The sequence below is a fragment of the Caretta caretta genome, chromosome 2 (assembly GCF_965140235.1).
Source record: "Caretta caretta isolate rCarCar2 chromosome 2, rCarCar1.hap1, whole genome shotgun sequence".
Taxonomy (NCBI): Eukaryota; Metazoa; Chordata; order Testudines; family Cheloniidae; genus Caretta; species Caretta caretta.
The window spans coordinates 117,253,786-117,280,562 of record NC_134207.1 but is presented as its reverse complement, the minus strand read 5'-3'; the positions used below and the strand labels follow the sequence as shown (position 1 = coordinate 117,280,562).

Genomic DNA, 26,777 nt, shown 5'->3' with positions numbered 1-26,777 from the left:
CGGGTCAGGCCTGGCTCTGCAGCTCCGCCACCCAGAGCATTGTGCCACACGGCGGCATGGCTGCAGGGGAGGAGGGACAGCCTCCGGGCCAGGAGCTCAGGGGCCGGGCAGGACGGTCCCGTGGGCCGTACTTTGCCCACCTCTGCCCTAACTCCTGGCCAGACTCCTCATCCCCATCCTGTTCCTACACCCTAACTCCCTCCCAGACCCTCCATCCCTAGCCCTGAGCCCCAGGGGGAGAATGCAGAGAAAAAAAAAAAGAAAAATGGTGGTGGTGGGGGGGAAGGAGGAGATAAGAGAGAATACTCCCCCTGTTGGGGGGGCCCAACAATGAAGCAGGGCACAGGGCCCCACTAACTCTAAATCTGCCTCTGGAGGTCGGGGGCTTGCCCCGCTCCGCGCAGCTCCCAGGATGCAGCCAGCATGACCCCCTTTGGCTCCTACATAGTATGCAGAGGCGTGGCCAGGCGGCTCTGCACGCTACCTTGTATGCAGGCACTGCCCCTGCAGCTCCCATTGGCCATGGTTCCCAGCCAATGGGAGCTGCAGGGGTGGCGCCTGCGGATGGGGCAGTGCACTGAGCCGCATGGCCACGCCTCGGAGTTGAAGGGAGGACATGCTTCCGGGAGCTGATTGTTGTAAGCGCCGCCCAGAGCCTGAACCCTTGAGACCACCCCATGCCCCAATCTCCTGCCACAGCCCTGATCCCCCTCCCACCCTCCAAACCCCTCGATCCCAGCTGAGCCCCCTCTTATACCCCCTCCTGCCCTCCAAACCCCAAGCCTCACCCCAGAGCTCGCACCCCTGGTGCACCAACAGTCTGCCCCATCCCTGATCCCCCTCCTGCCCTCTGAAACCCATTGGTCCAAGCCTGGAGCCCCCTCCTTCACCCCAAACTCTCACCCCTGGCCCCACCCCAGAGCTCAAACCCCCAGCCGGAGCCCTCACACCCCTCCCCTGTACCCCAAACCCCTGCCCCAGCCCTGATTCCCCTCCCGCCCTCCGTACCCCTCGGTCCCAGCCTGAAGCTCCCTCCTGCATCCCAAACCCCTCACCCCCAGCTCCACCCCAGAGCCTCCGAGGTCAATGAGAGCAATTTTTCTCCCTCCTCCTTGTAACATCCTTTTAAGTACTTGAAAACTGTTATGTCCCCTCTCAGTCTTCTCTTCTCCAGACTAACCCAATATTTTCAATTTTCCCTCATAGGTCATGTTTTCTAGACCTTTACACATCATTTTTGTTGCTCTTCTCTGGACTTTCTTCAATTTGTTCATATCTTTCCTGAAATGTAGTGCCCAGAACTGTACACAGTATTCCAGCTGAGGCCTAATCAGCGCAGAGTAGAGCAGAAGAATTACTTCTCGTGTCTTGTTTACAACACTCCTTCTAATACATTCCAGAATGATGTTCGCTTTTTCTGCAACAGTGTTACACTGTTGACTCATCTTTAGCTTGTGATCCATGACCCCCAGACCTCTTTGTGTAGTACTTTTTCCTAGGCAGTCATTTCCCCATTATGTATCTGTGCAACTGATCTTCCTTTCTAAGAGGAGTACTTGGGCTTTGTTCTTACTGAATTTCATCCTACTTACTTCAGACCATTTCTCCAATTTGTCCAGATCATTTTGAATTTACTTTGTCCTCCAAAGCACTTGCAACCCCTCCTAGCTTGGTATCATCCACAAACTTTATAAGTGTACTCTCTATGCCATTATCTAAATTATTGATTAAGATATTGAACAGAACTGGACCCAGAACTGATCCCTGTGGGCTTCCACTTGATATGCCCTTTCAGTTTGACTGTGAACCACTGATAACTACTCTCTGGAAACAGTTTTCCAACCAGTTATGCACTCACCTTAGAGTAGCTCCATCTATTGTATCTCCATGTATTGTATACATGCATCCATATATTTCCCTTTGGTTTGTTTGGTCTTTTGTTGCCCTGGAAGGGAACTGAACTTGAAAGGTTTGCTAGCTGGAGGTATGGGCCATGCAGGCTGCTACAGGATTGGAATAACAGCCAATAGGAGGTGCTAGAATAGAAGAACTTCTGTAATGCTGTGCCCTGGCATGAAGGAATGCTCTAGTGGGGAGTTCCCCACTTACAATGTGCTTTACAAAAGTATTGGAACATTTACAGGAAGATATTGAAAATAGCTTTACATTTTTGAAGTGCTAGCTAAACTTAATGTCCTTTATAAGGACCAGCTGAATGGTTATTTATTTGATGAAAGCATTCTGTTTTTCTATTATGATCAGCAAGTAGGGGTGCATGCTGATCTCTAGTGATTCAGGATTGACTCACGGCTAGAGAGAGACTTTGGCAGCACCAAGACAGGAACCCTTAGATCATGAAAACTACACCTCACTTTAACTTATGAGGCCCCAAAGATTGCGGCCCACTGCAGTTATAAAATATACAACTTCCTGGGGCTTCCCTGTAGGGAGTTATATTCATAGAGAGGAGAATATGCCCCACGGTAGTATGCATGTAGACTGTTTATTTTAAAATCCTCTTTCTCTAAATGCTTTCTTCCTCCTGTTACAGTAAATAATACTTTGGTTTGAAGAAAGTTGTTTTGTCTCTGCACACCACTGGTCACAGATCTCTAGGTAGAAGAACCACAGGTGCCTGAACTCAGTTTGACCTGACCGTAGTTGACACGGACACTTGTGGCCAAAGGCCTGGTCTACACGTGGCAGAACTGCAGAATTCCACCTCAAACTAGGTAAAAAGATGATGCCTTAGGCAGTACACCCAGAAAGATGACAGAGGTACAGCTAGCCCTGTAACCATGACACTAGCTACCTCACAAACTTTTCCCAAGATGAAATAAAAAATTACCATAACTAGGTACACTAACCTAAATGTACACATCTGTTAGAAGAAACTTATTGCCAAGTGGCATAATATGGGCACAGTTGTCAAACAACAATCTACAACACACAAAGCTGCTTGGATTTCACAGGCATCGTAAAGCTTGTCATCCTTACTGGAAACATAATTAGAACCATCTATTACTGGCCAGTCTGTGAGAGTTGCCTTTTAAGCCAATGCGTTGAATATGAAAAGGTTGTATGAAGAACCTGCTCTCGGGTTTGCATTCAAATGCATATCATCACTGTCCAGATGTATATTTATACCAAAGCACTGCTTTCTGTTTCTCTGTGTTTCCTCCCATCTCAGGAGTGGGGTCTGTATAACCACTTGTGGGCAATCAGTAACACCAAGCATATTAAGAAATCCTCCTATGTCATTAAAAAAAAACCCCTCTTTTTTATTGCTTGTGTTTTGGCAAAGAGGAAAAAATACTCAAGATGTTTCTGCATAGCTTTTGGAAATCATGCAGATGGCGGCACAGAGAGGACTAGGACATAATGCATTAATTACAGTATATCCCTAGCCACTCATTTTTCCATTACAGACAGGGTTGACAGATTCTTTTGTAAACATGGTAATAATTTCTCTATGCCTTGTAAAGAGCCCAAAGACTCCATTTAGCAGGTCACTCAGGTCTATCCCCCAGAAATGCTGCACCCTCTGTGCTTGGTGCTTATTTCACTTATTTGGCAGAAATCTGTAGTGATTCCATAGTCGTCAAGGCAGTGACACTAGTGTAAACCCAGTGTGAGGTTACAGCTAGCTCATCTACAACTGTCGTGCAGGGTATGCACTCAAGTATGATAGACCTTCTGTGTGACCACCTGCCATCCTTTTCACTCTCCATTAAGAAAAAACACGGGCATATAATTAAAAGGCATAGCCATTTTAACCAATATTTGCCCGTAGTTAAAGAATATACAAAATTGCTATTTGGTAACCATTTAAAAAAAAAAAAAAAAAAGACTAGTAGCACTTTAAAACAACCAGTTTGGCTCCTAGGAAAACAGCATTACCTGGTCATCTATATCTACCCAGAGGGGGGGCAAACTACGGCCTGCGGGCCACATCCAGCCTGCAGGACCCTTCCCTCTGGCTCCCGAGCTCCTGCCAGGGAGCGGGGTCGGGATAGGCTTGCAGAGGAGCCAGCCCAACTCCCCAGCAGTGTGGTGAGCAGGGCAGAGGCTAGCCCCTGGCCCCTCCCCTTCTGCTCCCCTCCCTCCCTGCCTCCCTCGCAGTCACAGTTCCCCCAGCTCTGGCCAGCGTGGCTACAGCTCTGGGTGGGCGGCATGGCTATTGCGCCGCCAGACCTGGTGCTCCAGGGCGGCGTGGTCAGAGGGAGTTCGGGGGCAAGTGAGGAGCAGAGAGGGTTGCAGGGAGGCTGTCAAGAGGCCTGGGCCTTGCTGCCGGGGACAGGGGCAGAGCAAGCCAGAGCCCCCCTCCACCTCCAGCATGCTTGGCCCCTGTCCCCAGCAGCCAAGCCCAGACAGGGAGCGAGCCCTGTCCGACTGCCAGGGAGAGCAGCCAAACCAGCAGGGGAAATGCACAGGGAAAGGACTGAGCCCCCTTTTCCCCCTCCCCTTAGGTAACGTGGGGTTGGGAGAGCGGGAGGGTTGGATAGGGGGCTCCAGGGAGGTGGTCAGGGGGTGGGGAGCAGGGGTGTTTGGATAGGATGCAGGAGTCCCAGGGGGTAGTCGGAGTGGGGAGCAGAGGGGGTTGGATGGGGGTGGGAGTTCCTGGGGGCTGGAATGGAGGCGGGGGCCATGCCATGCTTTGCTGTTTTGGGAGGCATAGCCTCCCCCAGCCTTCCCTAACCAGTCTTCCATACAATTTCTGTACCCAATGTGGCCCTAGGGCCAAAAAGTTTGCCCACCCCTGCACTAAGTAATGAATTTTTTTCAGTTAATAAACAAGTACCATTGAACCAGGCTGCAATGTACCTACATGTTATTAAAATGTTCTGTATGTAATTAATACTTTACTGAACAGCTGCCTGCCAGTTAAATGGTAGATGTGGGTCACCTGCTCGATTGATACAATCACCTGATGAGTGTGGCAAAGCTCAGCAGGGTAACCAGGGTAACACTAAACTTGTTAAAAATTTCAGAGATAGCTTCCAGCTGGCTATCTCTGACTACAGAAGCACTGTTTTATGGCAAAGATGGGAGAAAAACAAAGGAAAGAAAAGCTGGACTTTCCTGTAGTCCTTTCTGCAACTGTTTCAATGACTACACAAGAATAAAGCTTGTGGAACTGGATCTGTGGCGATCCACAGTGGCTAATACAGGTGAAACCAAGGACGTAGCAAAGCTCTAATAGCACATTAGGGAAATAAAAGTAAGATAAAGGAGATGGGGAGCAGGAAATACTGGTTTCAGAGTAGCAGCTATGTTAGTCTGTGTCTGCAAAAAGAACAAGCTTTCGTGGGCTCCAGCCCACTTCATCGGATGCATAGAATGGAACATATACAGAATAGAACATCCATTCTATGCATCCATTGAAGTGGGCTGGAGTTCACGAAAGCTTATGCTCAAATAAATTTGTTAGTCTCTAAGGTGCCACAAGTACACCTGTTCTTTTTACTTATAGACTGTAATGGAGCTAGTAGTTGAATGACTGATGCAGACATGAGTAGTATGGAAAGGATGACTTGATCAATCTAACAGATGATCAGAAACGGAAAGTGTGGGGAATGATCACAATGGGTATGAGTGCTCAGGGTTAATGCCATTTCAAAACTCGGAGTTAAACAGAAAATAGAGATATGCGATTAACATCCAGTGTGCAAGAACACTGGCACAAAGCTTCAAATTTAGTGTTTGAGGACTATGTTGCTGATCTTAGAGAAGACATGAAGATAGCATACAATTTTTGACTGGCAAGAGTTACAAAGTTTTTTAAATATTACCACTTTCCTGGTTTTGACCTGTAACACTGTAATGAGTGTATGTTCAGCACGCTCTTGAAAAAGTATGTCACTTTGAATGATCTTAGTGATTACGGACAGATACACATCAAAACCCCTCATTCCCAACTGTTGCATGTAATTATTTGAACAAACCGAAATTCATAGGTAACTTACAGGGCATATTGGCCCAGCTGAAGTCAGCTAGATACCTGATTAAATCTTCTCCTATGCCTGGCACTTGACAAAACACAATTTTGGTCTGGTCTATGTACAGATTTTGAATCAGGATAACTACATGTGTTATCTACCAATGTGATATATGCCATCATGTGCTAGCAATGCCCCTCTGCCATGTACATTGGCCAAACCGGACAGTCTCTACGCAAAATAATAAATGGACACAAATCTGACATCAGGAATCATAACATTCAAAAACCAGTAGGAGAATACTTCAACCTCTCTGGTCACTCAGTAAAAGACTTAAAGGTGGCAATTTTGCAACAGAAAAGCTTCAGAAACAGACTCCAATGAGAAACTGCTGAACTAGAATTAATTTGCAAACTAGATACCATTAACTTGGGCTTGAATAGAGACTGGGAGTGGCTGGGTCATTACACAAATTGAATCTATTTCCCCATGTTAAGTATCCTCACACCTTCTTGTCAACTGTCTGAAATGGGCCATCTTGATAATCACTCCAAAAGTTTTTTTTCCCCTCCTGCTGACAATAGCTCATCTTAATTAATTAGCCTCTTAGAGTTGGTATGGCAACTTCCACCTTTTCATGTTCTCTGTATGTATATATATCTTCTTACTATATGTTCCATTCTATACATCTGATGAAGTAGGCTGTAGCCCACAAAAGCTTATGCTCAAATAAATTTGTTAGTCTCTACGGTGCCACAAGTCCTCCTGTTCTTTTTACATGTGTTAGGAGTGTGATTTTTACTGGAATTAACATAGGTGCTGGAACTAGGGGTGCTGCCACACCCCCTGTCTTGAAGTGGTTTCCATCATGTACAGGATTTACAGTTTAGTTCAATGGCTCTCAGCACCCATACTATAAAATTGTTCCAGCGCCCCGCTGGAATAGTGATACTAATGCAACTTCTGGTGTTATGTAGTTATAGCGGTGCAAAGGTGCTGTTTTACTGCTATGTCTTATTTCTCTTCTATTAGAGGAAATTGTATACTGGAATAATTGTGTCTACAATAGAGGGTGGCCTTACACTGCGTTAACTTTCCTAGTATAATTACAGTGGCATAACCCCTTCATCAAGTAAAGGTTCAGAGGGCAATACAAACAGAGATTAGAAGCCAGTAATGTCTGTCTGATTTGCAAAAATGAATATTTAATCCTGGTCACTTTTCCTAGAATTCATGAAGACTCATTGCCACCAATGTGGTGGCATGCAGTTGTGATAGTGCCTAGTACAAAGAGGGCACCTAAAGCAGCAACAGGGGGCAGTTCTGCCGGGGATAAGGACAGGGAGCACATTCCCCTGCTCTCTCACAGAGCCGGGCTGGAACAAGGGTCTGGCACACCCAGCAGAAGACTGGACCCTCTACTTCCCGGCCCGAGGACGGTCGCATGATCTGGGTCCAGGGGCTAACAATGGTCGATACTCCTGTTACATGCCAGAGATCAGCACCCACTGGCTCCAATTGCAGCTGCCTCCCCAGTGACCCTCCCCGCCTGCTGACAGCTGAAGAGGCGGCTACCTTCCCTGGGGGCAGCCTGCGGCTTCAGTGGTGGCGAGACCAACGGGAGGGGGGCGGGAACAACGGGACCGGGGCCATTTTGAAAGAGGGTAGAGATCCGGAGCCGCTCAGGCCAAGTGGGAGGCTGGTCCGTGCGTGCGGGCCACAGCTGGGTCGGGCTGCGCCTTGCGCGCTGGTACCACCCGCGTGCCCGGGGGGCAGCGGGGCGCGGCTTCGGGGTCGCTGAAAAGGGATGTCCGGGCAGCTCCTGCGCAGCCCTGCGCGCCTCCTCTTCAGGGGGGCCCTGGGCAGCCGCCGGGCGGCAACAGCAGCGGGAGCAGGGACACCGGGAGGCGAAGGTTTGTGTCCCCGGCAGAGGGCAGTGCTCACTGGGTTGCTGACGGGACAACACTTAACGGGGAAGGGAGGGAGGAGCAGCGCCGCCCCGGCTGCCGCTGCCGGAGCGTGCGATGTGGAGGCGAACTCCCCAGGGAGCGGCAAAGCCACCCCGTGCCCTTCGCCGCTAGAGTACAGGAGTCCCTCACCGCTGCTTCGCGCCTGCAGTCGCGCCCACGCTGCTAGATTACAAGCGCTGCCAGGCGTCTCGGAGCCTGCGTGGTTTTTAGGAGGCCCCGCTCACCCCATGGGCCTCAGTAAATGTCACGGTTTACGCGCTGAGCAGTAATAGCTCCCTTCGCTTCGAGAGGCTTTCGGGTCATATCAAATGTCCGTTTCTAGGACGAATTGTTCTTTAGGGAAGGATCAGCATTAAATTCTGAGTAATGTATCCCAAGGTGGGGCGTCTGGTGGGAGCTGCAGATTCTAAGCTGATTTATAGGGGGCTCTGAGCAGTTGATTTATTGGTCTTGAAAACCAAAACAGAAATTCTTGATTATTTGGGGACCGCACGTTTTCATGTGTCTTGATGACATTCCATTTCTTTTGTTGGAAATTTGACCTCAGCATGAAAAACAGCACTGTACCCTATCCTGAAGACAATGGTCCAGATTCAGTGTTACCCTCTGCCTGCTTTATCCCCTTACAGAGCAGCTGATAACCCACTTCAGCCAGGTTCATGGCCCCCTTGTGTCATCAGAGTGGCACAGAGCTGGTGAGTGTACCAGTGAATCTGCCCTGATGAGGCATACAACAGAATGGAGACTAAAGGATAGTAGACAACAAATTATTTCAGAGTAGCAGCCGTGTTAGTCTGTATCCACAAAAAGAAAAGGAGGACTTGTGGCACCGTAGAGACTAACCAATTTATTTGAGCATAAGCCTTCGTGACAAAAGCTAATCACGAAAAGCTTTTGTCACGAAAGCTTATGCTCAAATAAATTTGTTAGTCTCTACGGTGCCTCAAGTCCTCCTTTTCTTTAGACAAGGACTGTTATCATCCTAGTTGGAGAAGTGATGGTTGCAGGACCTCTGTTTATGTTTCCTTCATGAGATAGATGCTTTGCCTTGAGAGTGGTCTTCACCTTGCACTGGACAAAATGAAACTGATGAATAAATGGTAAACTATACAGCAGGTGACTCAATTTTTTAAAAACTTTTTATTTATTTTTTAAGTTAGGGTGCTGCACTCTTAAAGAATTGTTGTTGGATACAAGGCTCTACTGACTGAGCCCCAACACTACCTTGGTGTTTCATTTTTGAATAGCAATGAATTTCTTGCATGGTGTCAAGTATCAGAAGGGTAGCGGTGTTGGTCTAGATCTGTAAAAGCCGCAAGCTTATGCTCCAATACGTCAGTTAGTCTATAAGGTGCCACAGGATTCTTTGCTGCTTTTAATGAATTTCTTGATTCTAAAGCCCCAGTCTGCTCTCTTCTCTAATCCCTATGCTTCATGAAGGGTGAAGTCCTGTTCTGAGACCTTAAGTGGGATTTGTATGGGTCAGGGGATTTGTATGGGTCAGAGGATTTGTGCTGACCCATCACACAGATGAATTTCACGCAGAAAGAGTCAAGCTTTAGAAGTATACATGGATGACCATGCATTTAAAATGGAATGCTATCTGTGCAATTTGGGGTGGTTGTAGACTGCCGTAAATATGTTTAATAAAACGTGAGAATAAAGGCTGATTTTATTTTAATCACCCTAGGAATGTATCAGTCCCTGGGAAGTGGAGTGTCTTATTGCTGCTGTTACATCCGAAGGGAAAAATCCTGGCTCATAATTGGCTAAAACAGTGATGTGATGAGTTAGTAGACTTCTGCTGCCTAGGCTCCTTAGCGGTGAGCAATATTAAGATCTAGAGTAATATTAATCAATCAGATCACATATGTCAAACAAATAAATGCATCCTGAGTGGATGCATCTGAGGTTAGTAAAAACTATCTGACTCTAGCCAATCCGACAGCAGTTCTTATTTCTTTCAATGTAAAATGTATACCACCTATCCTGGACTCTAGGAGCCTATGCCAATAACTTAAAATAACTTCAGAAGCATAGCCAACAGCTTCTCCTCCACCCAAAATAGTAATAAAATAAAGCTCCCCAAGTGCCCCTTTCTGCACAAACACCATCCCTTATATCCCCCCAAACTTGTGTAAATAGATAGCTATGCAGTATTCCCTGACTGTCCACAGACTCAGGTGGTTTTGCACTAATGGGGGAATTGGGTTCCAAAGCTGAGGGCTCCTCACAGCAAATATCCTGCTGGGAGACTCCCCTCTCTCCTTTATATGGAAGAACCTCTGCCAATTACAGCTGTGATAGTGTGGAACATGGAAAAATATGATCTCTCAGGTATAAAGGTCTTCCTGACTGTCCCATCAGAAGTGAATAACTGGGCCAGAACTTCAGCTTTTGTAAATCGGATTTGTTCTATCGAGAGCAGGGAAATGAGGCCAATTTACGCCATTTAACTGTAAAGCACCATGCACAGCTATGGCAGAACTAAAACATAACTATAAAAACAATACTGTAGAAATAACAGATCATTAACCAAGATTTTTCCCATCCCCCAGCAGTTAATCTAGGATATTTATTCTACTGATTCATACACCAGTGGTAACTTGAAAAGTGCTGTGACACACAAGTAACAAAAGATCCAAATCCAATGAGAACCTGTTACTTTTTTTTCTGGACTTCAGATTTCAGGTCCCTGTAGACTACTGCTTTAAAGGAAAAACTTAGATTTTCAATTAAGTACAAAGAAAACATTTAGAATATATGTAAAATTACAGGTACTAAGCCAAATTCTGCTCCTAGTTTCATTGCTGTGTTCTGGAATAGCTCCTTGTAAATTCATGCAGTGCCTAGAATCCCCAGCTAAGACCGAGACCCCATTGTGCTGGGTACAGTACGCACACTTAGTAAGAAACTGCAGAGAGTAAATAATCCAACTACTTACACTGAGAGCAGAATTGTACCCTTGGTTTCCTATTTTGGTAGAAAGAGAGAGTTACTGTATCTTGAGGTAAATATGATTATTTACTACATTAAACATTCTTGGTAGTTATCTAATTAGAAGCTAATGTTTATTGTAAAATGGGTTATTGAGGGCTGTTTTAAGCAACCTGATTGCCTGCTTTGCTTAACATTAATTCTGTAGAAATTCCTTTACCTCCAATACCAGTTGAAACTACCTCTTGCATTTAAAAATAACTTTTTCCCTTCATTTTTTAGCAATAACAATGACACCACAGCGCATTTCACCCAGAAGAGTGATCCCCAGCTGTGCTTGAGACAGTCCACTCGTCACAGCTGGTCATTGTATAAATTCTCAGGAAATACCTTCTGTCCTTATTTACTGTTGCTTAAATACAAGCCTGGCAAAGATACTATATATTAAAATGTTTAAAAATGTTCATGAAGGAATGATAAGTGGTAAAAGTAATATGTTGGATTTACCTCTGTCTGTTTATTTTAAATGTCTCTGTTGTCTAATAGTAAAACATTTTAAGCCTTTCAGACCCCTTTTTTAATGTATTAATGACTTACTAAAAGGAATGTAAATATACTTTTACACTGATTGTTTTTCTTTCCCCCCCACACAGGGAAGAAGAATGTAGTCACTGAAAGACATGGAACCATCATGACAATTGGGATCAACAGGCCGGAAGCTAGGAATGCTGTGAATCAGGAGACTGCAGCAAATCTTCTGCAGGCATTCACCTCATTTGAAGATGATACCTCACTAACTGTTGCTGTACTTCATGGAATAGGTGAGATTTGTTATAGCCCTGCCTTATTTCCCCCTCCCCCACAGTGGGTGGTCACCAGGTTGTTATAATCAGACCCAACATTTGAATCCAACCTGCTTTCCAGCCATCTGGGTCAGGGCAGAGTCCAGTCACTGTCTGACTGAGCCTGTAGGGCATGCTCCTGGCATGCAGACTTCCTGTCTGGCCCTCTTCTTTGGGATGTGGGACTCCTCAGTGTAGTTGCCTTCAGCCTAGAGACCAGTGCTGAAGCTCCCCTGCTGTCTGTGCATGGTTTCCCCATAGCTCCATCCCCAGGGGCACTTTAGTTTATAGTTTAACTCTTTGGGGAAACGTGGCAGTTAAAGTAGGGAACACAGACTTTATAAAGGAACTTCTTAAACACACATACTTTACTCATAGACAGCACAGCAGAATTACAGATGTAGGCAAAACAATAAACACATGAATGCAATTCCTCTCCTGCCCCCGAGAGGCCAGAGTCCTCACCGCTTCTGAGAGTTCTTAGGGTTTTGGTCAGTTTCCTTGGAAAGGGAAAGCCTGTTCTGTGCCCACTTCTCCAGCTGTGTCCTCTATTTCTTGTGACGGGCTGACTATCTTGCCCAAAGTGCTCATCTCTTTTTAAAAAGCAATCTGTAACATCTTTTCTTTTTCTGTCCTTGTGCCGGGGATTTTCTGTCCCCCAATTCCCAAGGCTTGCTACGCAAAGAGTTTTTAAAACTCAGTGGTTCTGCTGGTAGCAACCTCCATTGGCCTTTCAGGGCAAAGCTATTCAGTTGTTGATGGCCCTGTTTAACTTCTCCAGACATAGTTTGTTCACTACATGCCAGGTCCCTGCCACCAAATGGATGATCTAATTCATAATGGCTGTTACAACCATAAATGATATTAGGGATTTATATGTTGACACAAACATATTCCCCAAACTGTCACAAGGCTATTCTCTTCCTCCTGAGATTAATCTTCTACAATTTTGAAAAAAATTGAATGTATTAATTTCTACAGAGAGGTCTGGTAGACGGCTCTACCTTGTTTGAACAGTAGGTGACGAAAAAGCCTTCTTGAGTTTATTTAACCCATGCCATGTCTCCTTATCAGTCTAAACACACAACTGAATAAATGAATAGTGAAGTATGATTTACATCCAAAAGCATGATTCTGCAAACACTTGCACATGTGAGTAACTTTATGCCCATGAATAACTTATATGTAAAATGTTTGCAGGATCAAAGTTACTTGTGAGTCTGTAGGAGCAGGACCCTAATTATGAAAATTATTATTTTTTTTTTTTGGACTCATACTATAGTTTCACAGACAGTGAAGTGGACACTGATTTTTGGATGCCTCATATTTTGTGTGCTCAGCTTGAGACATGTTGGTCATGAACTTCAGAGGTGCTACTCACACTTCTGATGCTCATGCTGACTTCCAGAGGAGATGTGAATACTCAACGCTTTGGAAAATCAGTTCGAAGTTGTCTTAGGTTTGGCATTCAAAAATGGAGGAACCCAAAATAAATGACCACTGTTGAACATTTTGGCAACGATATACCTTCACAAGCAGTGAATTGGTTAATTATAACCTGATTTTGGTCAGGGTCTCTTTTTTCTAATAAACATCACTGTTTATATTGCTGCCTTTTCAGCAAAATAGCAGCTGTTCCCAGATGCTGCTAAGCTTTATAACTCATGCTTTCTTGACTGTGTCAATGTACATGTTCACTTATACACTGAACTTAAAGTTATGAAGAGGTAAAATATTTTAGATACAACTAAATGAATTCATTTGATGCTTGTTGTAAAATGTGCCCTTGAGTAATAGTTGTTTATAAGCTAATAAGAAACTCTGAGACAAATTCCTGTTTTTGTTCTTTGAAATAGGTATAATATCATGATAATTATGATTGAGGGTCAGATACCCAGCTGGTATAAATTAACATAGCTCCATTGATTTTCATTAACTGAGAATCTGACTGTTGGAGGGTTTTTATTGTAATTATACTGCTCAGGTGCTGTGTGACTTTTGAGAAATCCTTTATATTTTGAATTTATTCTACTCTAGGTGACGGAAAACCTCCCAATGACTTATTTTGTCCAATACAAATGACTTATTGTGCCCACGGACTAGGGTAAGACAAGGCACATGTATCTGAAAATCAAAACAGGAAATGAGAACATGCATATTATCTAAGATGCATGTGCAGTTTTTTCTTGCTTTATTGATTTATCTTGGAAGCGCTGCAGTTGAATTTAGGATGATTGAGACATAAAACCCAGCACTTGGAAAAAACAACCTCCCCCTAAACTTCAAAGAGTATATGAAAGTACTTGTGTGAATTGTCAGATGGAGGTAGCAAAATAAGAAGAGACACATTGCTAAACTTTAATTAGAAGTAGCTGTCTTGTCATTATCCAGAGAGGAGGAAAACATTCACATTCATGGTGGAAATATCATGTTAGTTTTTTACAGTCAGAACATTTAGTAGCAATTCCAGCAGTTCCTAGCAGCGACTGCCACACCAGTTTAAAGACACTTTACATTTGCAGGGTCAAATCCTGGCCAAGTCACCTCCCATTTACTTCTACAGGATCAGTATTTATAACTTATTGCTCCTATTATTTTAATAACTTTTTGTGCGTTCCTCTGTTATTTCCTATTATCTGGCCTGCCTTGATAGCTCTCAGTAGTCAGAGATGCTTTTATCACCACTACGTATGGAGATCTGTTTTCAGGTAGGATAAAAATCAATGATTTTTTTTTTTTTTTAAATGCTTTTTGAGGAAAAAACTTATGTAAAGATAGTTTTAATTAAGATACTGTGTGTCATTATAGCTCAAGGATATCTCATCATGGAATAGGGATTATAAATTCAAATTCTATAGTGTGAGACAATATATTCATGTAATGCTTAAGAAAAGTTTTGTAAATGAGTTCCAATAGTTCATGGATTGGGGACCCAATCTTACGGGGTTCCATAGTCTTCTGTATAGATTATTTAGGTTAATCTTTCTATCTACCCAATGGGACTCAGTGTTCAGTCTAGAAGATACCATCAGAGATGCTTAGTTCGTTTTGCATTTCTCAAACTGTGGATTTGTGTCTCCAGACATAACATCAATTTGATTAAATCAAATCTACCCTGTCTATTTTGTTCTAGTTAACTATTTTAGTTAAAATGCACACATGCATGTGTATCTTATTATATAAATAGTTCAGCACCCAAGACTCTAAAGTTGTAACCATTTAAATGGTGAGATTTTAGATGTCATTGATGCAAAATAACTCATTTCTAGGTCGTGTTCCTTAAAAAAACAAACAAACAAAATGCAAAACACTTTAAAATACAGGCCCAACAAGTAAGGCCTATTTGTTTTTAAACTGGAAAAAAGGCCAAATAAAAACAGTGTCTCGTTTTTGAGAGAAGACATTTATTTTTCTCAGGGGAGGAACAAGTCAAATACCCAACCTGCCATTAGAGTTTTGTATTTGGAGATTCCCACACTTTTCCAAACCATGCAGGTAGTTTCCTAGAGCAGAATTCCTCTTGTAAAATTAGATCAGCCTTCACTTTGACATGGGCCTATAATAGGATTTAGTGGCTGAGTTCATTCGTTTGTATTTTCTTTAATTTAATCTATCATCTCTGGCCCAGATTCACTAAGTTTTAATCAATGACGCTCAGGATATGTCTACGCTACCAGCTGGATCGGCAGGCAGCAATTGATCCAGCGGGGGTTGATTTATCGCGTCTAGTCTAGACACGATAACTCGACCCCCCCGCCCCCCGAGCGCTCTCCCGTCGATTGCTGTGCTCCACCGTCGCGAGCAGCGCAGGCGGAGTCAATGGGGGAGTGGCAGCAGTCGACTCACTGCGGTGAAGACACCGTGGTAAGTCGATCTAAGTACATGGACTTCAGCTACGTTATTCATGTAGCTGAAGTTGCGTAACTTAGATCGATTTCCCCCTGCAGTGTATACCAGGCCTCAGTCTTCCGCTGGGAATGAGTTATCAAAGGCAACTGGGCTTGTGGATTTCTCTGTGGTATTTATTTAATTTATGCCAGTATATGTAACGATTGACCTCTTAGGTGTGTAAGGTTCAGCAAGAACAGACTCACCTACCCATTTTACAAGAACAGTCTCTGTTGTTCACTACAAGAAAAACTCACTGGGCCAAATCTACCCCTGGTGTAACTTCACTGATTTCAGTAGAGTTACAGTGGGTATGACTTTGGATTATTGGCTCTGTTCATACATCTCATAGTTTCTCTAGCCTCACTCTTCTGACTTCTCAGTTTGCCTTTATATGATTCCTCTCACTCAGCATCCTAACTCCCAAACCAAGTATCAGCACAAAAGCAATGACTGTCCGATCTCTGGGCGCTACCATGTATTACTGGCAAACACTTATATTCCTTGTCTTTCTTGTTTTTTCTGAAAAAACAAGATTTTCAAAAGCGACTTGTGATTATTATTATTATTATTGGTGCTTCAAACTTTGTGTGCCCAAAATTGAGATACCATAAAGGGACTTGGCGTTCAGAAAGTGCTGAGCCTGCTTTCTGAAAATCAGGCCCCTTTAAAGTATTGCAGTTTGGGCACCCAGAATCACAAGTCACTTTTGAAAACTTCAGCCTAGGAGTGTTTGGGGGATTTTTTTCTGTCCCCTGTCTCCAGACTGATGATCATTCTGTATGTATTAAGTATTATGAAGCTGAATACATGCTAACAAAACTAATACATTCTTAATATTACTACATGACCATTCTTATTCAAATAGAAAAGAGGTGCTAGGCTGGAGTCAGTGGTACTACTGAAGTCCTGGGAAAATTACAGAAATTGTTGTCGACTAAAAAAGGAAAGTTGTGTGTATATTTTAAAGCTTTACATCCCCAGGACATATGCATGGGTTATTTATGCCACCCTAACTGACTTAACAGAGAGAATTAGAACACTGAATTTTGCAGCCTAGTACAGTGGTTCCATCTGTTAAACTGTATCAGGGAGGTTCTTGCTCTGTGGCCTTTTATGTTTTAGAGACAGCAAGGGATTTCTGTACGTCGTACAGCTGAATATTAAAGTAAATGTGGTGGGTTTCAATGTTTTGATTTTCATTGTGGTGGAGCAGTGAGCAGCAGTGCTTTCTACTACTTCCAGAACTCTGAAGAAACGATACCTCAGTCATGCAAGAAATGGTCTGAATTCACTCTTTCTGCTGCGAGTAGCTGTGTGGAGGAGGCATACTTTCAGTGATAAGGAAGTGGAGGGGGTGGAAGGGCGAATAGGTTTTTGGCATGCACCAGTGAGAACCCTGGAAATGAATTCCTGTTTACTTCGTCTTCACTTTCTTTTAAATGACACATCCATATAGAATGCAGCCTTTATTCAATGTTTAATCATAAAATTGGCATCTGCAAAGGAAGAGAATATGGAGAGTTACTAAAAAGTCAGTGCAATGCTGATATTAGACTGGGATCTTCAGTGCCAAAAGACCGTTTTTTTCATTTTCTTTCACCATCAGAAGATATTTATTTCTATGTTTACTTTTTAAGAAGCTATTTCATAATCTCAGCTAGCATATGATACCACTGTCTAGTCTTGCCACAGCCCAAATGGTTTAAACATGCAACTTGTGGCCTCTGGGCACCTATGTGAGATTAGGTGGCCTTGCTGCTCTTCATAGAACCTCAGATTTAAATATAGGAATAACACGTATTGTATTACATGACATAAAGGCAAATTCTTCCCCACACACTCCTTTGAGGAGGTAGAGTGGCCTGCCTGCAGCGGGACTTGCGTGGTTCCCCAGGGCTGGAGCGGGGCTGGGCTCCATGCCATGGGCGTGAAGCTCTTGTGCCTTACAAAGCCCATCTTCCTGGAAGCACACGGTGCCTCAGCACACAGGGGAGGAGTAGGAGGTTTGCTAGTTGATCCCTGGCTACACGAATCTGCTGGGCCTTCTTAAGGGAGTCTGTGCTGCAGAAGTTATTGTAGCTTGGAGATCGCAGTCGTGTCCGAGAAGTAGTTTAGTTGCTGCCCACATCTGTGAGAGAATCTTCTTCTCCCTCCTGCCCTCTGCCCCAATAGAACTAAGACCAGGAGAGTTAGTGCAGGGGAGAGATTTTTTTTCTTCAAAGTCCATTTCTGGAATAGTGAACACCACCAGTGTCCCCATCTCTTTCCCCCAAGGAACTTTGATCTGTTATAGGTAAAAGCTGATGGTGTATTGTGAAGTAACTTGATGTTTTCTCTTGTTTATTTGAAAACTGAGATGCAAACAGGACTACCCTAGTAAACTGTAAAGACTACTGTATTAATATTGCCCTGAGTGCAATAACTTGTGTCATACTGCACTGCAGAAAGCTGTCCTCATGTCTCATTCACAAATGATTTAGTCTTGGGAGACCTTGTCTCATGTTTGTCAGAGAGCACAGGGTTTCTTTCAGCATTAATAGCATAGTTGTTCTTGTTCCTCATTCCCATTAACAGAGGTTAATTTTCAAAACAAAATTACTTTGCACTTATTTATATTCATTATTCATCTCCCCAATATTAAATGTGTTTTGAAAATTGTCATGGAGATGCTTAACTTACACAGCGTCACATAAACTATTTTATTGGATAAAGTGTTAGAGAGCTAATGACACTCATTTGGTTTATGTTAAGAGTATTTAATACCCACTATTACATGCTATTGCACTGACTAATGATTTGGAACATAAAACAGAAATAGGTTTTGCAGCATCCCTTGGAGGAATCTTACAGAAACTTTAGAGGTTGTGGCTAGAACATATGTTTTAACCTAGTTTTAGCATAATTGGGTAAGGTCCACACTGGCTGGCCAAACTGGCTTATAGCCCAGTTCAGCCACAACCATTTTTAAAACCTGCTTAACCACAGCTGTTAAACACTGTTATCTGGCTTTTGTAGATAGGGCTTTAATTCATACTCAGGGTCATGCTTTTACAACAATGATTTGGGAGATTTCCTTAACCAGAACATGGATTGTTTGATTCAAACCTGTATGAAAACTTTTCTCCCAAGAGTTCATTTTCTGACATGGATATCTTTTAGATTTCTAGACTTGGTATTTCCTTCATCTCACTCACACAGCTAACTTGAATGAAGAAAGAGTTTAATTTTGTGTCAGTGTGTTGTGTAACTCCTAGGTGAATTTAGCACTTATGAAAATGTTATTCTCAATTATCTTTTAACCATAGCTCAGACTGGATTTTGGATAGCAATATGTGTTTATACAGTAGTTGTTGGCTTTCCACATTCAGTGACTCCTCCTTTCTTGTATCTCACAGAAACAGCTTTCATGAGAGCTTCTTCATATTCATTTATTAGTCAGGTGTTTAACTCTTCCTTGGGAACTAAATTTCATCCTGTGTTACTATATTTTCCTCCTTTCAGGCTTCTGCGTTAACTGCTGTCATGCAGCCTTTCTTGTAAGGGAAACGCTACCTTAATGTAAAATAATTAGATTATTGCATATGCAAGAGATCGTCTCACTGTTTCCTGTTTTTTTTCCCCCCCTCTCTTCCTTCCAGATTCTTTACCAAGCAGGTTTTGGAGTTCCAACAAAATCATCTCAAAATTAAAGGGAAAATTCTGCCCAGCCTTATCTGAGTGCACAGTGCCACAAATATCCTCTCCCCACTCCTCCACTACCCTTGCAAGGTCCAACCTGCATTGCACTCCCTGTGCTTAGGGGAGTGATAAGATTGCTCCATCCTTACTCGCAATGTACATGGTGCCCCAGAGGGCACAGGGACTAGGCAGGGTCATGACTGTATCCCTGCACACTGACTAGGGGAGCTCCCTATAGCAGCGTACATGCTATCTCTGTATACACAGGAAGAATGTTTTCTCTGAGGCAGAATGCCTCTTGGGTTCTCTTTGGGGCAATGTGGCTCTGCAATGCCTTCCCAATGCAAGGCTGTGCCGATAAGGCACAATTAAGCCCTTTATCTGCTTTCTTTCCCTGGCATCATTTGTCCATTGGTGAAGTCATTCCTCATAAAATAAAGAGAGACTTCCACCTCACCCTAAACCTGTTCTTTTTTCATCAATCGGATCAGCTATTTATAGCGTACATTCCCAAATTCTGGTGTGCTGCTCATGTGAGATGTCATCTTTCTGACTATTGTTGTTGTTTATTATTTGAATTATCATAGCCCCTTTGAATCAGGAGACCTGCTACCTAGACTCTCCCTTTCTGCTTTCTGTAAGCATTGCTGCCTGGCATGGACACTTTCTTCCACAGAGCAATTCAGAACAAATAACAGATCTGATAACAGATGAGATCTGTGGAGGTGATCCCATTAAAGAGAAAATAGGCTGATTTATCAGTAAATGAAGTTCTCTTACAAGTTTATCTCTCCACACGCTCATAGTCTCCCTCCTCCTCCTTGTTGCTTCAGATCTTAAATTCAGATCTCAGTACACAACCTGAGGGCCAGATCCTCAACTGCTGAATGTTGGTGTAGCTCCATTGACATTAATGGAGGACCGGATGAGGATATGGTCCTGAGTTGGTGATGTTAGCCCAACACTTAAAAAATAACTGTTTGCTTGGGATGGATGTTGAAATGCACACTAAAGCTTTCTAAGTCTATGTTTCATGGATCCCACATCCCATGTATTGATAACATGAGCTTAATAATGTGCCTCTATGGAGGAAATAAACCATTTGGAGAACCAACTTACATTACTATTAGGAAGTCTTTCCCCCTCATTAGTGATGTGACTCAACAGTACCTGGTTAAGCTGTAGTCTAGTCAATAGAAACGATGAAGTTAAAAATATGTTGAGAGCCCAGAGGGAAGCACTCAGGCTGTGGGATGGTAAAATTAAGGTTGCCTGGACAATTTTTTACCCTGCCTTCTTTTGTGTGTTAGATGTATTAGATTTAATGTTTTAAAATATGACACCCACTAGCTTTCAAACAAGTAGTTCAATGTACTTTTAAAAAGACAATCTTATGGACACATTTGGCATGTTGTAGCCTTTCAGGCAGTGGGTGCTGTTGGGCCTTACATTGTTTTGCAAATTCCTTAGAATATCATACAACTTTTTTCTTCTACCGTCTTAGATATGTTTTAAACCCACTTCAAGGCCCTTTTGTGCTGCCAGAGTGATGAAAAGGGATCGGAGTATAAATGAGAATCAGATCCTTTGTCTTCATTGACTTACCTTTATACAACTGAAAAAGACAGGTGTAATGGAAGTGCTACTTCCTTTTGAAATATAATTTAAAATTGATGAGTCAGATCTTCAGCTGGTGTAAATTGGTACAACTACACTGATTTCAATTAAGCTATACCAATTTATGTCAGCTGAAGATCTGGCCCTGTGTCTGTAATAATAATTATTATTTTTTGTATCACCCTAGGATATAGGAGCCCTAGTCATGGACAAGAACTCTGCTAAGTCTTACACTTGACAAGAATATTAACTTCAAAATGAATCAGAAAAATTTAAAGGTAGAATAAATAAACAACCTAGATCCAGAAAGCTGTTTAGGATCCTAACTTCCATTGAAATCAATGGAAGTAAAGGGGCTAAATATCTTTGTGGATCTGGGCCTAAGTCTCTCACATAAAACTGGATGGATGTACTATACATTATACGCCACTTTGGTGTGGCATAATGTGCCCTGAAACCAGCTTCACTGGGTAAGGAGCTGAAAATGACCCCTTGACAATGGAAATTTTCATGCAACTTTGACAGTAGGTGTGGCTACACTTTCATTATCAATAATCCCATTTGAAAGTCACATTGTAGCAAAATGCTGCTGTCACTAAATGGATGGACAGAAATATTGAAATGATGTTTGTCTGAGATATACGTATACATTTTCTGATCCAGATCTGTTCCTTAGATGTGTGTATAAATTGTCTGATGCAGACTCTCAACAAGGCTTTCAGGGTTAAATAAGCTTCTGAATAAAAGAAAATGGTCCTTTGAGCCACTCCAAAAGCAGCTCTTTGGACAAACCTCAAGGAAAAAATGTGAATATTTGGAGCTCCACTGACCCCACACTGGTGCTTTCCTGGATTCATTGCTGCGGAGTCTAATTTTTGCGGTGTTTTGTAGGAGGTAATTTCTGCGCTGGTTATGATTTGAAAGAGCTGGCCCACAATCCAACCTCAATCAAATTGGAACAAGATGTCACCAAATGTCCTGGTCCCATGGTATGTACTTGGAAACAGAACTGTGCAGCGAGGAGAGATTTTGGGCAATTCAGTGAAACTAAAGTCAATTTTCATGGCTTGAAATTGCTGCAGGACCAGATCATTGTGTTTCAGTTTGTTTTGCTATATGTGTGAGAGGCAGCTGTTTTGTTTTTGATAGACAAGAAAACTTTAAAATCCTGATTTATGGAAACAAGTGACAAATTTCTGTTAACTTGCAGACACAAAAAGGGGAAAATATACTTGTCCTCTTTGAAGTTAACTAAAAACAAATGGGATTGTTTCCCCAAAGGAAAAGTAGGAGTTTAGTTATGATGCATCACCTCCTAGACATCTTGGAAATTATATATACTGTACCCTCTGTTTATATAAATATGAATTACATGATTGTGGCACAGGGTCATTTCTAGTTCAAATGAAAATGTAATAGGCAGAGACTGTTGAGGGATAGACAGGATCCAAAGATCTATTAACTATTTTCCAACATGGTATATCATATTTTTTCTTTAAGTTGAGTGGTAAAGAAAACTTTGGCCCAGTATCATATGTAGGTATCTTAGTCACATCTGGAAAGCAGGATTTTCACCAATGTTAATATGACTCCAGTCATTCTCCATTTGCATGGTATCTCTATCATGAAGACTTTGGTGCAGGAGTTCACTGTTTTGCTCAGAAACAGACTGATTATGAAGTTAGAAGAATCTTTCTGCCTCCTAAAAATGAGTATCTTTATATTCGTACTTGCTATGGCTGGCGATGTAGGAGAGGTACATATGAAAGCATAAGAACTTCAGGTTAACTGGGGAATCTTGCTAAAGACAGACCACTTGTAAGGTGGAGGTGTTAGGTAAGTGCTTTTTTTCAGTATGTTAGATAGCTGTGCTCAATGCTTTGAACATCACTTTATATGGGCACTGAGAGATTTATATGTTTCCATATACAGCACGTTCGCCAGAAGTACATTAATGGTGACATGTTGATAAAATCAGTAGTCTCAGAAAACAAAATGTTGAATTAGATACTTGGGTATCAGAATTCATTCTCCATACATTAAAAGAAAAGGAGTACTTGTGACACCTTAGAGACTAACCTTAGAGACTGTATTTTGTGAATACAGACTAACACGGCTGCTACTCTGAAACCTGTCATCACCATACATTGTCAGTTTTGTTCTTATCTTAGATAGAGTGAGGGTCAATAAAGTCACTAGGCTTCTCCGGTTGAGATGAAAACAAGGTGTCAGTCTCACTGGATAGAGTAGTGCATATTCCTGTCTGAAGTTTGCTGCTGCTTCTCATATCTGTAAATTTATTTAGCATTTTGACAGATGAGGGTGTATAACTCAAATAGAATGAAATCTTTTCTTCCTGAAAGTTATTCTAGAGTGTTTTTGAGAATCTTGTCTGAGACTCAACGTATACAAGCAAAATAATCCTGCTGTTTGAATTGTTGTGTTCATGAAAGAGTGGTAATTTGAGTGGGCAAATAGCTTATTTAACTGTCCCTCAATTTCTCCATCTTTATAATATAAATAACAAAACTTTTTAGCCCTTCTAAAGGAGTTTGAGGTCCTCTGATGAAAGATGTGGTTTAAGTGCAACATATTTTTAATAGACAGCCACGAGGCTATAGGTCACAGTATGCAGTCCTGTGTCTTTCACTTGCTGAGCCCAATAGTCTCTCAGAGGCATGCCTTTGTATTAACGCTAACAGCTGTGGGTTGCATTTGGTCTGTTAGCATACTGACTACTTCTCTAAATTACTGATGCTTGATCCTTAATACAGTCCTAATATGCATAATTATGGCATTCAAATGTTATATGATTGCAGTGTATATCATGAAATTTGAACACATTGGAAACAAATCAAGGATGAAATGCCTTCTTTAAGAAGTGAATTTCCTTCCTTCCATGTGTACAGTGTCTCCCTGATATCAAAACTTGCTCAGCTGACAAGTAAAATGTCTTTCATATGGTCAGCCCTAAAAATTCAACATGGGCTCTGAAAGTGTAGCTGGGTTCTTTCTACCTTGAACATCATAACCAGTAATAAAGGCTCTGTTAGCCAAATTGTGCCCTTGGCTGCACCTGTATAACCTTTTTGCCTTCAGATTATGCCTCAGTGGTCCGTGCTCAAATTTAAAGTAAAGTTTGGAAGACCATGGAGTCGTACAGATGTATCTGAGGTCATCATTTGGTTTGTATCTTTACATAATCTATACAGGGCAACTTCTGTGATGGAAGCTTAGAATTTCACTACTGTGAACATCTGCTTTAACACCAGTTTAACCCACTGGCACTGGATAAATGTCTTATTAATTTTTCCTACTGCTGTCCTGATTAAACAGCAATCATTGTCATTCAGTCTCATTAGGCTAATTAGGTACCCAGGGATATATCCCAGTAAAGCAATCCCGAATAAATCAAGTAGACTGTATTAATAAAAAGGTAAATTGATCACAGCAAAACCAAGATAATAAATGGAAGTTAGTATATGTGGGTGCATTAGCTGATGTGCTGGTTGCAACCATCCTAGATATGGTCCAATCCTGTAAATGCTTATTACAAGGCATAGTCCCGCTGAAGTCAATAAACCTCCATCCTATATTAAGCACTACACCCAACAGTGTTTGCAGGATTGGGTCTTTGGTATGTATACTGTGGTATGAATGTATTAATATATCTTTTATTTTGATAGGGTCCTTCCCGAATGAAGTTTTCCAAACCAGTGATTGCTGCAGTAAGTGGATATGCAGTGGCCGGGGGTCTTGAGCTCTCTCTTTTGGCTGACCTGCGTGTTGTGGAGCAGAGTGCCGTTTTTGGAGTGTTCTGCAGACGCTTTGGTATGTTTTCATACAAAATCTCTACAGAGATAGCAGAGACCAGATTTAAAAAAAAAAAAGTCTTTAGAATTGCTCTCCCAGTTCTTGCAAGTGCGAAACCTATCTCTGTATATGTGAATTGGGTACATAGATCCACAATTTTCTGATTTGTATGCATGCAGTTTGCAGGCACATGGTTACAGATTGATTTGAGAATTGGGCCCTGATCTCTCGGGGTCTCTTTCTCTTTGCTTCTTTGTCTGCTTTCTTTATAGCCAAATGTTACAGGAAAGTTTGGAAATTAGAAAACTGCTAGCTAACTAAGGGCTCATCTACACTGGGAATTTATATCGCCATAGCTACGCTGCTTAGGGGTGTGACAAATCCACATCCCTGAGTGATGTAGTTAAGCAGACCTAACCCCCCAGTGTACACAGTACTAGACAGACAGAAGAATTCTTCCGTTGACCTAGCTACTGTCTCTTGGGGAGGTGGATTACCTACACTGACGGGAGAATCCCTCCCATTGGTGAAGGTAGTGTCTACACCAGGGTTGGGCAAACTTTTTGGCTCGAGGGCCACATCTGGGTATGGAAATTGTATGGCAGGCCATGAACGCTCACAAAATTGGGGTTGGGGTGCAGGCTCTGGGGTGGGGCCAGAAATGAGAAGTTGAGGGGGCTCTGGGCTGGGGCAGAGGGATGGGGGGTGAGGGCTCCAACTGGAGGTGTGGGCTCTGGGGTGAGGCGAGGTGCAGGAGGGTGCTCCACGCTGGGATTGAGGGGTTCAGAGGGCGGGAGGGGAATTGGGGCTGGTGCAGGGGGTTGGGGCACGGGGGGGGTGAGGGCTCTGGCTGGGGGTGCTAGCTCTTGGGTGGGGCTGGGGATGAGAGGTTTGGGGTACAGGAGGGTGCACTGGGCTGGGATTGAGGGGTTTGGAGGGTGGAGGGGGATCAGGGCTGGGGCAGGGGTTTGGGCATGGAGGGGTTCAGGGGTGCAAGCTCCAGGCAGCGCTTGCCTCAAGCAACTCCTGGAAGCAGCAGCAGCATGTCCCCCTCTCTGGTTCCTATGCGGAGGCGTGGCCAGGCAGCTCTGTGCGCTGCTCTGTCCACAGGTGCTGCCCCTGCAGCTCCCATTGGCCGCAGTTCCCTGCCAATGGAGGTGTGGGGGCGGCACTTGGAGCCGGGGCAGCATGCGGAGCCCTCTGGCTGCCCCTACGCATAGGAGCTGCAGGGGGAACATGCCTCTGCTTCCGGGAGCCACAGCACACGCAAGCGGAGTGGCCCCCGACTGAGAGGGGATATGACAGAGGTCTATAAAATCATGACTAGTGTGGAGAAAGTGAGTAAGTGTTATTTACTTCTTCTCATAACACAAGAACTAGGGATCACCAAATGAAATCAATAGGCAGCAGGTTTAAAACAAACAAAAAGGAAGTACTCCTCTACCTCAATATAACGCGGTCCTCGGGAGCCAAAAAATCTTACCACATTATAGGTGAAACCACGTTATATCGAACTTGCTTTGGCCTTGAGCATTTCAGTTATTAATAGTCACTTCCTGTCCCGACTGACCCCTCAGAACCTCCGACTCATCCAGCCCCCCCACCCCGCTCCCTGTCTCCTGACTGCCCTGACCCCATCCACACCCCTGCCCCCTGACAGGCCCTCTGGGACTCCCACACCCTATCCAATGCCCGTTTCCCATCCCCTAACCGCCCCGCCCCCAGAACCTCCAAACCATCCAACCCCCCCTGCTCCCTGACCACCCCCCAAGGCCCTCTGCCCTTTATCCAATCCCTCAGCCCCAGCCCAGCACCTTAACACGCCGCTCAGAGCAGCGTGTCGGAGCTAGACACGCTGAAGCGCCAATCCGCCGGAGCACACAGCCCCCCCACCCCCCTCTCAGAGCGCTGCTTTACTGCGTTATATTGGAATTCGTGTCATTTCAGGTCATGTTATATCGGGGTAAAGGTGTATTTCTTCACACAATGCACAGTCAACCTGTGGAACGCTTTGTCAGAGGATGTTGTGAAGGCCAAGACTATAACAGGGTTCAAAAAAGAACTAGATAAATTCATGGAGGATAGGTCCA

At 43.4% G+C, this 26,777-nt stretch overlaps 1 protein-coding gene across 1 annotated transcript in view; it reads left to right on the top strand.

Annotated features, from left to right (window-relative positions):
* Positions 1 to 7,583: 7,583 nt before the first annotated feature.
* LOC125632123 (enoyl-CoA hydratase EchA19) overlaps positions 7,584 to 26,777 on the top strand; it is a 32,928-nt gene continuing 13,734 nt past the window's right edge. The window contains exons 1-4 of the mRNA XM_048839808.2: positions 7,584 to 7,852; positions 11,500 to 11,667; positions 21,766 to 21,863; positions 24,561 to 24,705. Of these exons, the coding sequence (XP_048695765.2) occupies positions 7,747 to 7,852; positions 11,500 to 11,667; positions 21,766 to 21,863; positions 24,561 to 24,705 (517 nt within the window). The 5' untranslated portion in view covers positions 7,584 to 7,746. The remainder of the gene's footprint in view (positions 7,853 to 11,499; positions 11,668 to 21,765; positions 21,864 to 24,560; positions 24,706 to 26,777) is intronic.